We start from the raw sequence: 15,369 nt of genomic DNA, 5'->3' as shown, positions 1-15,369 counted from the left end.
TCTAACCTATCCTACCGGAGACACCCATTTACAATGAAGTGCCTCCAACCAAATGCATCACCTTGTCACCACACAGAGTGAACTAATGTATTGCTGCTGGTCTAATTTGTGCTATGAATAAACAGGTGACTCACGTCCACTTGTTTCTATTTCCTGTTTCTCCACCAATCAGGCCCAATAAGGAAGTACCCTGCTGATATCAAAGTCAAGTTCCCAGACACCTTTGCACTGGTGGGCCAGAACATCACACTGGAATGCTTCGCCCTGGGAAAGTAAGTCTCGATATAACCAGTGCATTGTTAGAACTACATTTTGAAGTAGACAGAAAATCAATGATATTGTGTATGCAAACTATTACAGACTACAAAGGGAAACTCAGCCGCGAGCTGCCCAGTGACGTGAGTCTACCAGGCGAGCTAAATGCCTTTTATGCTCTCCGTAGCCAATGTGAGCAAGACCTTTAAACAGGTCAACAATCAATTGGCCGCGGGGGCCAGATGGATTACCATGACGTGTACTCAGAGCATGCGCGGACCAAATGTCTTCACTGTTATTTTCAATCTTTCCTTGACCGAGTCTGTAATACCCACATGTTTCAAGCAGATCACCATAGTCCCTGTGCCCCCAAGAAAGGGAAGGTAACCTGGCTAAATGACTACCGCTCCGTAGCACTCACGTCGGTAGTCATGAAGTGCTTTGAAAGGCTGGTCAAGGCTGACATCAACACCATCATCCCGGAAACCCTAGACCCACTCCAATTCGCATACCGCCCCAACAGATCCACAGATGACGCAATCTCAATCGCACTTCACACTGCCCTTTCCCACCTGGACAAAAGGAACGCCTATGTGAGAATGTTGTTCATTGACTACGGCTCAGCCTTCAACACAAAGCTCATCACTAAGCTAAGGATCCTGGGACTAAATATCTCTCTGCGACTAGATCCTGGACTTCCTGACGGGCTACCTCCAGGTAGTAAGGGTGGGTAACAACACATCTGCCACACTGATCCTCAACACAGGGGCCCCTCAGGGTTGCGTGCTTAGTCCCCTCCTGTACTCCCTGTTCACCCACGACTGCCAAGCACGACTCCAACACCATCATTACATTTGCTGATGACACAACAGTGGTAGGCCTGATCACCAACCATGATAAGACAGCCTATAAGGAGGAGGTTAGAGACCTGGCTGTGTGTGGCAGAACAACAACCTCTCCCTCAATGTGAGCAAGACAAAGAAGATTATCGTGGATTACAGGGAAAGGAGGGCCGAACATTCCCCCATCCACATCGAGGCTGGAGTGGAGCGGGTTGAGAATTTCAAGTTCCTTGGTGTCTACATCACCAACAGGTCCAAACACACCAAGACAGTCGTGTAGAGATTATGACAACATCTTTTCCCCCTCAGGAGACTGAAAAGATTTGTCATGGGTCCCCAGATCCTCAAAAGAATCTGGTTGACTAGCAGATCTGGAAGATTCTGGTTGACAGGCTGATCTGGAAGAATCTGGTTGACTGGCAGATCTAGAAGATCATGGCTGACTGGCGGATCTAGCTGCTCTATGCAGACTGACAGCTCTGACTGCTCCATGCAGGCTGACAGCTCCTTGCAGACTGGCAGCTCTGGCTGCTTCATGCAGACTGACAGCTCTGACTGCTCCATGCAGGCTGACAGCACCCTGCAGACTGGCAGCTCCCTGCAGACTGACAGCTCCTTGCAGACTGACAGCTCCCTGCAGACTGGCAGCTCCTTGCAGACTGACAGCTCTGACTGCTCCATGCAGGCTGACAGCTCCTTGCAGACTGACAGCTCCTTGCAGACTGGCAGCTCCTTGCAGACTGGCAGCTCCTTGCAGACTGACAGCCCCTTGCAGACTGACAGCTCCTTGCAGACTGACAGCTCCCTGCAGACTGGCAGCTCCCTGCAGACTGGCAGCTCCTTGCAGACTGACAGCTCCTTGCAGACTGGCAGCTCCTTGCAGACTGGCAGCTCCTTGCAGACTGGCAGCTCCTTGCAGACTGACATCTCTGGCTGCTTCATGCAGACTGACAGCTCTGACTGCTCCATGCAGGCTGACAGCTCCTTGCAGACTGACAGCTCCCTGCAGACTGGCAGCTCCTTGCAGACTGACAGCTCTGACTGCTCCATGCAGGCTGACAGCTCCTTGCAGACTGACAGCTCCTTGCAGACTGACAGCTCCTTGCAGACTGGCAGCTCCTTGCAGACTGACAGCTCTGGCTGCTTCATGCAGACTGACAGCTCTAACTGCTCCATGCAGGCTGACAGCTCCTTGCAGACTGGCAGCTCCTTGCAGACTGATAGCTCCTTGCAGGCTGATAGCTCCTTGCAGACTGGCAGCTCCTTGCAGACTGACAGCTCCATGCAGGCTGACAGCTCCTTGCAGACTGGCAGCTCCTTGCAGACTGGCAGCTCCTTGCAGACTGGCAGCTCCCTGCAGACTGGCAGCTCCTTGCAGACTGGCAGCTCCTTGCAGACTGACAGCTCCTTGCAGAATGACATCTCTGGCTGCTTCATGCAGACTGACAGCTCTGACTGCTCCATGCAGGCTGGAGGCTCCGGCAGCGCAGGAGAGGAGGAAAACGCTGGCTGTGCTGAACAGGCGGGAGACTCCGACAGAGCAGGAGAGGCGAGGCGCACTGTAGGCCTGATGCGTGCTGCGGGCACTGGTGATACTGGAGCGAGGACACGCACAGGAAGCCTGGTGCGGGGAGCTGCTACCGGAGGACTGGTGTGTGGACGTGGCACAGGATGTGCAAGGCTAGGGATGTGCACAGGAGGCCTGGTGCGTGAGGCTGGCACCAACTTCACCAGCCGACTAACACGCACCTCAGGACGAGTATGGAGCGCTAACTCAGGTGCCATCAAATCCCCGACACGATCCGTCGGACGAATATGATATCTATAGCACCAAGCTAGCAACTCCCTCATTACTCTCCACTCCACTTTCCCCATTAACTCCTTCACAGTCTCTGCTTCGCTCACCTCTAACACCGGCTCTGGTTCTGGTCTCCTCCTTGGCTCCTCACGATAAACAAGGAGAGTTGGCTCAGGTCCATCTCCTGACTCAGCCACTCTCCCTCTGAGCCCCCCCCCAATACATTTTTTGGGGTGACTCTCGGGTTTTGCTCTGCGCCGCCGTGTCTGTTTCTCCAACTCCATTCGCCTATAGCCTTCTTCGCACTGTTCCAGCGAATCCCATGCGGGCTCCTGCACTCTCTCTGGGTCGGCCGCCCACCTGTCGATTTCCTCCAACGTCGTATAATCCATGCCATTGCTGTCCATAACGTCCTCCTTTCGCTGCTCCTGCTGTCGCTGCCTGTAACCACGCCGCTCGGTCCGTGTGTGGTGGGTGATTCTGTAACGGCGTTCTTCGTTTGTCGAAAGAGAGTCGGACCGAAATGCAGCGTGGTGGTTAATCATGATCTTTAATGAGGAAATGGTGACGATACATGAAATAACTAATAAATGCAAAAACAACAAACGGAACGTGAAACCTAATTACAGCCTATCTGGTGAACACTACACAGAGACAGAAACAATCACCCACGAAAGACAAAGCGAAACTCAGGCTACCTAAATACGGTTCCCAATCAGAGGCAACGAGAAGCACCTGACTGCTGATTGAGAACCGCCTCAGGCAGCCAAGCCTATACAACACCCCTAATCAGCCGCGATCCCAAATACAACAAACCCCAATACGAAATACAACACGTAAACCCCTGTCACACCCTGGCCTGACCAAAATATATAACGAAAACACAAAAACCTAAGACCAAGGCGTGACAATATGGGTTATTTCATGTAGAAAATAGAAGAAAACCCTGGAATGAGTAGGTGTGTCCAAACTTCTGACTGATACTCTATATATTAAGCGGTGTCAGAGGAAAGCCCCAAAAAATGGTCAAAGTCTCCAGTCCCCCAAGTCATAGACTGTTCCCTCTGCTACCGCACAGCAAGCGGTACCGGAGCACCAAGTCTAGGTACTAAAACAGCTCCTTAACAGCTTCTACCCCCAAGCCATAAGACTGCTGAACAACTAATCAAATGGCCACCAGAACTATTTACATTGACACCCCCCGCCCTCCCTTTGATTTTGCACTGCTGCTACTCGCTGTTTATTATCTATGCATAGTGCCTTTACAACTACCTACATGTACTTTCGTTTATTTAGTAAATATTTTCTGAACTCTATTTCTTAAACTGCATTGTTGATAAGGGCTTGTAATAAGCATATTCGGAGCATGTGACAAATAACATTTTATTTTATTTTATTTGATCCTTGCTCAGACCTAGAGTATGACGTGGTTTATTGTAATGCACTGTGTGTAAATATTCACATGACAAAGCTATGTGTTTACAGTGTCTTGCGAAAGTATTCACCCCCTTGGCATTTTTCCTATTTTGTTGCCTTACAACTTGGAATTAAAATAGATTTTTTTGGGGGGGGTTTGTATCATTTGATTAACACAACATGCCTACCACTTTGAAGATGCTAAAAAACATTTTTTGCGAAACAAACAAGAAATAAGACAAAAAATGGAAAACTTGAGCGTGTATAACTATTCACCCCCCCCAAAGTCAATACTTTGTAGAGACACATTTTGCAGCAATTACAGCTGCAAGTCTCTTGGGGTATGTATCTAGTCACTGAGATTATTGCCCATTCTTCAAGACAAAACTGCTCCAGCTCCTTCAAGTTGGATGGGTTCTGCTGGTGTACAGCAATCTTTAAGTCATACCACATATTTTCAATTGAATTGAGATCTGGGCTTTGACTAGGTCATTCCAATACATTTAAATGTTCAACCTCAACCACTCGAGTGTTGCTTCAGCAGTATGCTTGGGGTCATTGTCCTGCTGGAAGGTGAACCTCCGTCCCAGTCTCAAATCTCTAGAAGACTGAAACAGGTTTCCCTTAAGAATTTCCCTGTATTTAGCTCCATCCATCATTCCTTCAGCTCTAACCAGTCTACCAGTCCCTGCAGATGAAATACATCCCTACAGCATGATGCTGCCACCACCATGCTTCACTGTGGGGATGGTATTCTCGGGGTGATGAAAGATGTTGGGTTTGCGTCAGGCATAGCGTTTCCTTGATGGCAAAAAAGCTACATTCTAGTCTCATCTGACCAGAGTACCTTCACCAATTTGAACTATTTTGTGTATGTCCATTACATGAAATCCAATTAAAAATCTATTTAAATTACAGGTTGTAATGCAAGAAAATAGGAAAAAAGCTAAAGGGAATGAATACTTTTGCAAGGTACAGTATACTGTATGTCTTAACTCCTCACCTCTCCACAGCCCCATCCCACAGATCCGCTGGAGGAAGATGGACGGAGAGCTGCCGGCCAATCACGAAGTCAGCATGGCAGGGGCCCACCTCCAACTGTACCACGTGCAGTATGAGGACGAGGGGACGTACGAGTGTGAGGCCCTCAACTCCAAAGGGAAGGACTGGCACCGGGCTCGGGTCTCTGTAGAAGGTAGGGCCCTGTCTCTAGTCTACTAATTAAGCAATAAGGCCAGAGGGGTTGTGGTATATTGACAAAATACCATGGCTAAGGGCTGTTCTTAGGCACAACGCAACTCGGAGTGCCTGGATACAGCCCTTAGACGTGGTATATTGGCAACCCCCTGAGGTGCCTTATTGCTATTATAAACTGGTTACCAGCGTAATTTGAGCAGTAAAAATAAATGTTTTGTTATACCTGTAGTATACAGTTCGATATACAATGGCTTTCAGCCAATCAGCATTCGGGGATCGAATTTATAATGAAGCAATAAGGCCCGAGGAGGTGTGGTTTATGGTCAATATGCCACTGCTAAAGGCTGTTCTTAAGCACAATGAAACGAACCACCCAGTTTATAATACAGTATATACTCCCCAGCTTTGTAGTTGCAAGTCATTGACTTGCAAATTGTTATTATTCAACACCTCTTCTCTCAGGGCTTAGTCCTAATTTGAGTCATTCACTCTTAACTCAGATTTTCACATGAATCATGCATTGATGTTGTGCGCTGATCTCCAGTTAGGACTCAGGCCTCGTACACGTGATCTCAAGTTAGGACTCAGGCCTCGTACACGTGATCTCAAGTTAGGACTCAGGCCTCGTACACGTGATCTCCAGTTAGGACTCAGGCCTCGTACACGTGATCTCAAGTTAGGACTCAGGCCTCGTACACGTGATCTCAAGTTAGGACTCAGGCCTCGTACACGTGATCTCAAGTTAGGACTCAGGCCTTGTACACGTGATCTCAAGTTAGGACTCAGGCCTCGTACACGTGATCTCAAATTAGGACTCAGGCCTCGTACACGTGATCTCAAGTTAGGACTCAGGCCTCGTACACGTGATCTCAAATTAGGGCTCAGGCCTCGTACACGTGATCTCAAGTTAGGACTCAGGCCTCGTACACGTGATCTCAAGTTAGGACTCAGGCCTCGTACACGTGATCTCAAGTTAGGACTCAGACCTCGTACACGTGATCTCAAGTTAGGACTCAGGCCTCGTACACGTGATCTCAAATTAGGACTCAGGCCTCGTACACGTACTGTACAGTCTCCTTTCCTCATCTCCATTCCAGCCTTCCCAGAGTGGACAGAGTCCATCAGCAGTACAGAGCGGGACATCAGCAGTGACTACACCATGTCCTGTGAGGCCAGCGGCAAGCCCAAGCCCCACGTCCACTGGCTCAAGAACGGCTACCCGGTAAGTCCTTTCACATATCCTTTTAACACTGCTGGGCTGAGCTGAACATAGCTGAGCAGAGCTGTGCTGAGCAGAACAGAGCCGAGCAGAGCAGAGTTAGGCTGAGCTGAACAGAGACAAGCAGAGCTGGGCTGAGCTGAACAGAGCCGACCAGAGCAGAGTTGGGCTGAGCTGAACAGAGACAAGCAGAGTTGGACTGAGCTGAACAGAGCTGAGCAGAGCTGGACTGAGATGAGCAGAGCTGTGCTGAGCTGGCATGGTTAAGCACCCACCATAGCTTTTGGAACCGTACTGGAAAATACTATATGAAAGCAAAATACTATATGTTGACAAAATACTATATGTTGACAAAATACTATATGTTGACAAAATACTATATGAAAGCAAAATACTATATGTTGACAAAATACTATATGTTGACAAAATACTATATGAAGACAAAATACTGTATGTTGACAAAATACTATATGTTGACAAAATACTGTATGTTGACAAAATACTATAGGAAGACAAAATACTATAGGAAGACAAAATACTGTATGTTGACAAAATACTATATGAAGTGTGGTTTGGGTTAGCCGGCAATAGTGTTCCAGCAACTATGATAAATGCATAACCAGGCCAGCTTGGTTTGGCTCGGCTCGGTTCGGCTCAGTAGTGTGAAAAGCCAGGTCCCTTAGATAGAAAAGCACTACCCTCTCTACCAAGGTCAGCAGCCAGCATCAGGGTGGCACAGTTGTGACAGGGGTACTCCTCAGAGTCTGAATTGTCTGAACACAGGGCACAGTGTTAAGACTCAGTAGAAGGTAGCTCTTGTTGTTTCTCAGAGAATGTCAGAGAAGGAGAGGGAGAGGAGAGGGAGAGGAGAGGAGAAGTACCTCTTGTATTTTCTGAGTGTGCCAGCCCAGAGGTTGCATAACTCACTGCCATAGTAACTGTCACACCAACCCTCCTCCTGAAAGAGACCCAGGAGAGAAGGCAGGCAGGCAGGCAGGCAGGCAGGCAGGCAGCACAGAGTGGGAGGGAGGACTTTGATGTCAATGTAACTTGATACTTCATTATGTATTAATTATGTTTTCATCAAGTCAGATAAACCCATTGAAATGCTGAGGGATGCTAGTTAATTACATTTTGAATGCATTTAGTATTCCTACATTTCAAAGTTATTTTGATGTTTTAATTTCAACATGGTCAACATTACACTTATTGTCATTGAGACATCAACATGCCCTATTATAAAATGTAGTAATACCAATGAAAAAAATATGTTATTGTAATTTTGAAATGCGTATTATAATTGTTTCATATTTATTTATTCTGTTTCCACAGTACGATAAGCATGATCTGAAGTTCAGAGGACTGACGTTTGAGGACTCTGGGATGTACCAGTGTAGAGCGGAGAATCGGCATGGAGTCATCTATGCTGACGCAGAGCTGCGTGTGATTGGTGAGTTAAATAGTCTGTCTGATTATGCGTGGCTGCGTCCAATGCAGTGTTGCATGTGTTAAAGCCTTCAGACGGATTGTGATTGGCCAAAGATGAAAGGTCCCTACACTAGACTAATTGACTTTGTGTTATACATGTTGAAGAACAATCAAGCAAACAACATATTCCAGTAAACTGACAGCTCGCCCTTTTCAGCGGTGACTTGATCCCAAACTGTTTCTAATTATGGTAATGAAGCATGAACCTAAGTACTCACACACATACCGTACACTATACATACTATATTGTATACACTATGTATACAAAAGTATGTGGATCTCCCTTCAAATTAGTGGATTCGGCTATTTCTGCCACACCTGTTGCTGACAGGTGTATAAAATGGAACACACAGCCATGCAATCTCCATAGACAAACATTGGCAATAGAATGGCCTTACTAAAGAGCTCAGTGACTTTCAATGTGGCACCGTCATAGGATGCCACCTTTCCAACAAGTCAGTTCGTCAAATTTCTGCCCTGCTAGAGCTGGTCAACTGTAAGTGCTGTTATTATGAAGTGGAAACGTCAAGGAGCAAAAACGGCTCAGTCGCGAAGTGGTAGGCCATACAAGCTCACAGAACAGGACCGCCGAGTGCTGAAGTGCGTGGCACCTAAAAATCGTCTGTCCTCGGTGCAACACTCACTACCAAGTTCCAAGCTGCCTCTGGAAGCAACAGCAGCACAAGAACTTGTTTGTTGGGAGCTTCATGAAATGGGTTTCCATGGCCGAGCAGCCTCATACAAGCCTAAGATCACCATGTGCAATACCAAGCGTCGGATGGAGTGGTGTAAAGCTTGCCGCCATTGGACTCTGGAGCAGTGGAAACGCGTTCTCTGGAGTGATGAATCTGGGTTTGGTGGATGCCAGGAGAACCTGCCCCAATGCATAGTGCCAACTGTAAAGTTTGGTGGAGGATCGGTAATGGTCTTGACTGGCCTTCACAAAGCCCTAAACTCAACCCCATCGAAATGGGATGAATTGGAACGCCGTCTGCAAGCCAGGCCTAATCGCCCAACATCAGTCCCCGCAGCAATGTTCCAACATCTAGTGGAAAGCCTTCCCAGAAGAGTGGAGGCTATTATAGCAGCAATGTTCCTACATCTAGTGGAAAGCCTTCCCAGAAGAGCGGAGGCTGTTATAGCAGCAAAAGGGGGACCAACTCCATATTAATGCCCATGATTTTGGAATGAGATGTTCGAAGTATGTCCACATACTTTTGGTCATGTAGTGTCCCAACATGCTGTCTAATATATTTTTCAAGACATAAATAAACAGATGAATAAATTATATATTTTTAGATATATATATATATATATATATTTTTTTTAATTGTGCCTGCATTTGTTGTTTGCCACATGGCCTTAAATGTATTTTTCTCAGTCGCCCATGCTCAATATTAATATCCTCTTTCTGACTCTCCCCAGCATGCGCCCCTACGTTTGAGCATAACCCAGTAAAGAGGAGGATCCTGGGGGCTAAGAATGGCCGTGTGGTCCTAGAGTGTAGACCTAAAGCTGCTCCCAAAGCCTCCTTGTCCTGGAGCAAGGGCTCTGAACTCCTCTTCAACTCCAGCAGGTCAGCACCGGGTTGGGATCGGTCTGTGTTTATTTACTGAGGCCCGTTCACTATTCCTGGAGGCCATTGACAACTCCTCTCCTCTGTGCTCAGAACTCCTCTAAATATTTTGGGGGAAAGGTTTTGTATTTGTTTTTAAGATAATGTGTTGACATTTTGTCTTGATTAGACTCAAGTAGGAAGGTTTCTATTCGTTTATGAGACACATTTAGGTCATTATAGTGTAGCGTATAATGTCTCTGAGAATCCATTACTTGTGTGTGTGTGTGTGTGTTTGACTTCTCTACTTTAGCTTGGTAATAGGGTAATGGGGATGAATGTTTTTGTCAGTGAGGGCTGTGCTCTGCTCTGCTTCACACTTCTCCTCGTCAGTAGCTGACATTAAGCCTGGTCTGAAGCTCATCAGACAGGACAGAGAGAGTCTGGCTGTGTAAGCCCCTCCACTCCTCCGTTCCTCAACCACAAAACAAGGATAATCTGCCGTCACTAAGAACCACCACTCAACCATCTCCCCTTCTCCAACTACCCATATCACTCTCAGCCATCTCCCCTTCTCCAACTACCCACATCACTCTCAGCCATCTCCCCTGTGCAACTACCCAAACTACTCTCAGCCATCTTCTCCAACTACCCAAATCACTCTCAGCCATCTCCCCTTCTCCAACTACCCACATTACTCTCAGCCATCTCCCCTTCTCCAACTACCCACATCACTCTCAGCCATCTCCCCGTCACCAACTACCCACATCACTCTCAGCCATCTCCTCCTCTCCAACTACCCACATCACTCTCATCCATCTCCCCCTCTCCAACTACCCACATCACTCTCAGCCATCTCCCCTTCTCCAACTACCCACATCACTCTCAGCCATCTCCCCTTCTCCAACTACCCACATCACTCTCAGCCATCGCCCCTTCTCCAACTACCCACATCACTCTCAGCCATCTCCCCTTCTCCAACTACCCACATCACTCTCAGCCATCTCCCCTTCTCCAACTACCCACCCACATCACTCTCAGCCATCTCCCCTGTGCAACTACCCAAACTACTCTCAGCCATCTTCTCCAACTACCCAAATCACTCTCAGCCATCTCCCCTTCTCCAACTACCCACATTACTCTCAGCCATCTCCCCTTCTCCAACTACCCACATCACTCTCATCCATCTCCCCTTCTCCAACTAATCACATCACTCTCAGCCATCTCCCCCTCTCCAACTACCCACATCACTCTCAGCCATCTCCCCCTCTCCAACTACCCACATCACTCTCAGCCATCTCCCCCTCTCCAACTACCCACATCACTCTCAGCCATCTCCCCCTCTCCAACTACCCACATCACTCTCAGCCATCTCCCCTTCTCCAACTACCCACATCACTCTCAGACATCTCCCCTTCTCCAACTACCCACCCACATCACTCTCAGCCATCTCCCCTGTGCAACTACCCAAACTACTCTCAGCCATCTTCTCCAACTACCCAAATCACTCTCAGCCATCTCCCCTTCTCCAACTACCCACATTACTCTCAGCCATCTCCCCTTCTCCAACTACCCACATCACTCTCATCCATCTCCCCTTCTCCAACTAATCACATCACTCTCAGCCATCTCCCCCTCTCCAACTACCCACATCACTCTCAGCCATCTCCCCCTCTCCAACTACCCACATCACTCTCAGCCATCTCCCCCTCTCCAACTACCCACATCACTCTCAGCCATCTCCCCCTCTCCAACTACCCACATCACTCTCAGCCATCTCCTCCTCTCCAACTACCCACATCACTCTCATCCATCTCCCCCTCTCCAACTATCCACATCACTCTCATCCATCTCCCCTTCTCCAACTACCCACATCACTCTCAGCCATCTCCTCCTCTCCAACTACCCACATCACTCTCATCCATCTCCCCCTCTCCAACTATCCACATCACTCTCATCCATCTCCCCTTCTCCAACTACCCACATCACTCTCATCCATCTCCCCTTCTCCAACTACCCAAATCACTCTCAGCCATCTCCTCCTCTCCAACTACCCACATCACTCTCATCCATCTCCCCCTCTCCAACTATCCACATCACTCTCATCCATCTCCCCTTCTCCAACTACCCACATCACTCTCATCCATCTCCCCCTCTCCAACTACCCACATCACTCTCATCCATCTCCCCCTCTCCAACTATCCACATCACTCTCAGCCAATTATGTTTTGTTTCCTTCATCAGGATGTTAATCTGGGAGGATGGTAGTCTAGAGATCCTGAATGTGACCAGGGCAGACGAGGGGCGCTACACCTGCTTCGCTGAGAACGACCGGGGCAAGGCCAACAGCACAGGCTTCCTCTCTATCACAGGCAAGCTGCATGCACACACACACACACACACACACACACACACACACACACACACACACACACACACACACACACACACACACACACACACACACACACACACAGACACTACACAACACACACAGACACAGACACTACACACACACACACACACACACGGACACAACACACACAGACCCACCGCAGGGCAGCTGCCCTGCCCTTCTCTGAACCAGACTCATAAACTCATTATTCACACATAGAAACACCCATCTGACCTCCAGCCCGCCAGCCTCCTCTGACTGAGTTTATGGACCTCAGGGGACCAGTGATGAGGGTTAAGGGCCTTGCTCAAGGGCACAATGGCAGTAGGTAGCACATGGCATATTGAAGCCAGTAACCCTCTAGCTGCTGGTTCATCTCTGGGATTCAAACTGGGAAACATTGTTACTGAGTCGCCTTGAGGCTAGCACCACTTCACCATCATCACTACCATCGCTCGCACACAGAACGCCTATCTGACCTTCATCAGGCTTATGAGACTGAGTTATGGAGTCCCAGGGGGAGGGGTCTCAGGGGGCAGGGTCTCAGGGGCGGGGCTTAGGGGGGCATGGTCTTAGGGGGCAGGGTCTCAGGGGGCGGGGTCTCAAGGGGCTGGGCTTCAGGGGGCGGGGTCTCAAGGGGCTTGGTCTCAGGGGGCTTGGTCTCAGGGGGCGGGGTCTCAGGGGGCTGGGCTTCAGGGGGCGGGGTCTCAAGGGGCTTGGTCTCAGGGGGCTTGGTCTCAGGGGGCGGGGTCTCAAGGGGCTGGGCTTCAGGGGGCGGGGTCTCAAGGGGCTTGGTCTCAGGGGGCTTGGTCTCAGGGGGCGGGGTCTCAGGGGGCTGGGCTTCAGGGGGCGGGGTCTCAAGGGGCTTGGTCTCAGGGGGCTTGGTCTCAGGGGGCGGGGTCTCAGGGGGCTGGGCTTCAGGGGGCGGGGTCTCAGGGAGCCAGTAGTGATACATGCTATCACTCTATTACTCACCCCTCATAGCCAACACCTCAGATGAGATCTGACAAGGTTTTTTTTTTATAGGATGTACAATTTTGAACTAAATGAACTGTGGACAGAGCCCCTGTTGTGATCAATACCTTACCCTTCAACCCCCCCTACTGGTCAGATATGATCACTGCCACTGCCCACTGCTCCACCTCTTGTTCACATCAGTGCATTCTTACACAGACTCTCTCACTCATAGGATGTTGGTGGCACCCTAATGACTGGAGTGGAATGGTATCAAATACACCAAACACATGGTCTCCAGGTGTTTGATGCCATTCCATTTACTCCGTTCCGGCCATTATTATGAGCCGTTCATCCCTCAGTAGCCTCCACTGTTCTCACGCTATACAAACAACAAATATTTCCCTGCGTTTTAGGTCTGAAAGACCAGGCTGGTATTAGTGGAGAATTCTTTATCACGGTACATTAAATGCTGATTTTTGCACATTGTTCTTCTAATCGGGGTGGCAGGGTAGACTAGTGGTTTGAGTGTAGGGACGGCAGGGTAGACTAGTGGTTAGAGTGTAGGGACGGCAGGTAGACTAGTGGTTAGAGTGTAGGGACGGCAGGTAGCCTAGTGGTTAGAGTGTAGGGACGGCAGGTAGCCTAGTGGTTAGAGTGTAGGGGCGGCAGGGTAGCCTAGTGGTTAGAGTGTAGGGACGGCAGGGTAGACTAGTGGTTAGAGTGTAGGGACGGCAGGTAGCCTAGTGGTTAGAGTGTAGGGACGGCAGGGTAGCTTAGTGGTTAGAGTGTAGGGATGGCAGGGTAGCCTAGTGGTTAGAGTGTAGGGACGGCAGGGTAGCCTAGTGGTTAGAGTGTAGGGGCGGCAGGGTAGCCTAGTGGTTAGAGTGTAGGGACGGCAGGTAGCCTAGTGGTTAGAGTGTAGGGGCGGCAGGGTAGACTAGTGGTTAGAGCGTAGGGACGGCAGGGTAGACTAGTGGTTAGAGTGTAGGGGTGGCAGGGTAGACTAGTGGTTAGAGTGTAGGGACGGCAGGGTAGACTAGTGGTTAGAGTATAGGGACGGCAGGGTAGACTAGTGGTTAGAGTGTAGGGGCGGCAGGGTAGACTAGTGGTTAGAGTGTAGGGACGGCAGGGTAGACTAGTGGTTAGAGTGTAGGGACGGCAGGTAGCCTAGTGGTTAGAGTGTAGGGACGGCAGGGTAGCCTAGTGGTTAGAGTGTAGGGACGGCAGGGTAGACTAGTGGTTAGAGTGTAGGGGCGGCAGGGTAGCCTAGTGGTTAGAGTGTAGGGGCGGCAGGGTAGCCTAGTGGTTAGAGTGTAGGGATGGCAGGGTAGCCTAGTGGTTAGAGTGTAGGGGCGGCAGGGTAGCCTAGTGGTTAGAGTGTAGGGGTGGCAGGGTAGACTAGTGGTTTGAGTGTAGGGGCGGCAGGGTAGCCTAGTGGTTAGAGTGTAGGGACGGCAGGGTAGACTAGTGGTTAGAGTGTAGAGGCGGCAGGGTAGACTAGTGGTTAGAGTGTAGGGACGGCAGGTAGCCTAGTGGTTAGAGTGTAGGGACGGCAGGGTAGCTTAGTGGTTAGAGTGTAGGGATGGCAGGGTAGCCTAGTGGTTAGAGTGTAGGGACGGCAGGGTAGCCTAGTGGTTAGAGTGTAGGGGTGGCAGGGTAGCCTAGTGGTTAGAGTGTAGGGACGGCAGGTAGCCTAGTGGTTAGAGTGTAGGGGCGGCAGGGTAGACTAGTGGTTAGAGTGTAGGGACGGCAGGGTAGACTAGTGGTTAGAGTGTAGGGGCGGCAGGGTAGACTAGTGGTTAGAGTGTAGGGACGGCAGGGTAGACTAGTGGTTAGAGTGTAGGGACGGCAGGGTAGACTAGTGGTTAGAGTGTAGGGGCGGCAGGGTAGACTAGTGGTTAGAGTGTAGGGACGGCAGGGTAGACTAGTGGTTAGAGTGTAGGGACGGCAGGGTAGCCTAGTGGTTAGAGTGTAGGGACGGCAGGGTAGCCTAGTGGTTAGAGTGTAGGGGCGGCAGGGTAGCCTAGTGGTTAGAGTGTAGGGACGGCAGGTAGCCTAGTGGTTAGAGTGTAGGGGTGGCAGGGTAGACTAGTGGTTAGAGTGTAGGGACGGCAGGGTAGACTAGTGGTTAGAGTGAAGGGGCGGCAGGGTAGACTAGTGGTTAGAGTGTAGGGACGGCAGGTAGCCTAGTGGTTAGAGTGTAGGGACGGCAGGGTAGCCTAGTGGTTAGAGTGTAGGGGCGGCAGG

At 49.7% G+C, this 15,369-nt stretch overlaps 1 protein-coding gene across 3 annotated transcripts in view; it reads left to right on the top strand.

Moving 5' to 3' along the window:
* Window positions 1-15,369, top strand: part of LOC109867040 (contactin-1a) — a 171,464-nt gene that overhangs the window by 130,086 nt on the left and 26,009 nt on the right. For all 3 annotated transcript variants that reach the window (XR_004204888.1, XR_004204887.1, XM_031802106.1), the window contains 6 exons: window positions 173-272; window positions 5,325-5,506; window positions 6,606-6,730; window positions 8,060-8,177; window positions 9,641-9,791; window positions 12,015-12,142. Coding sequence is in view for 1 of the 3 variants with exons in the window: in XM_031802106.1 (XP_031657966.1) it covers window positions 173-272; window positions 5,325-5,506; window positions 6,606-6,730; window positions 8,060-8,177; window positions 9,641-9,791; window positions 12,015-12,142 (804 nt within the window). In the remaining 2 variants the exon portion in view is untranslated. The remainder of the gene's footprint in view (window positions 1-172; window positions 273-5,324; window positions 5,507-6,605; window positions 6,731-8,059; window positions 8,178-9,640; window positions 9,792-12,014; window positions 12,143-15,369) is intronic.

This window comes from Oncorhynchus kisutch, linkage group LG22 (genome assembly GCF_002021735.2).
Source record: "Oncorhynchus kisutch isolate 150728-3 linkage group LG22, Okis_V2, whole genome shotgun sequence".
In the NCBI taxonomy this organism is placed as follows: Eukaryota; Metazoa; Chordata; class Actinopteri; order Salmoniformes; family Salmonidae; genus Oncorhynchus; species Oncorhynchus kisutch.
Note: the sequence above shows the minus strand (reverse complement) of the source record. Positions and strands in the feature narration are given on the sequence as shown.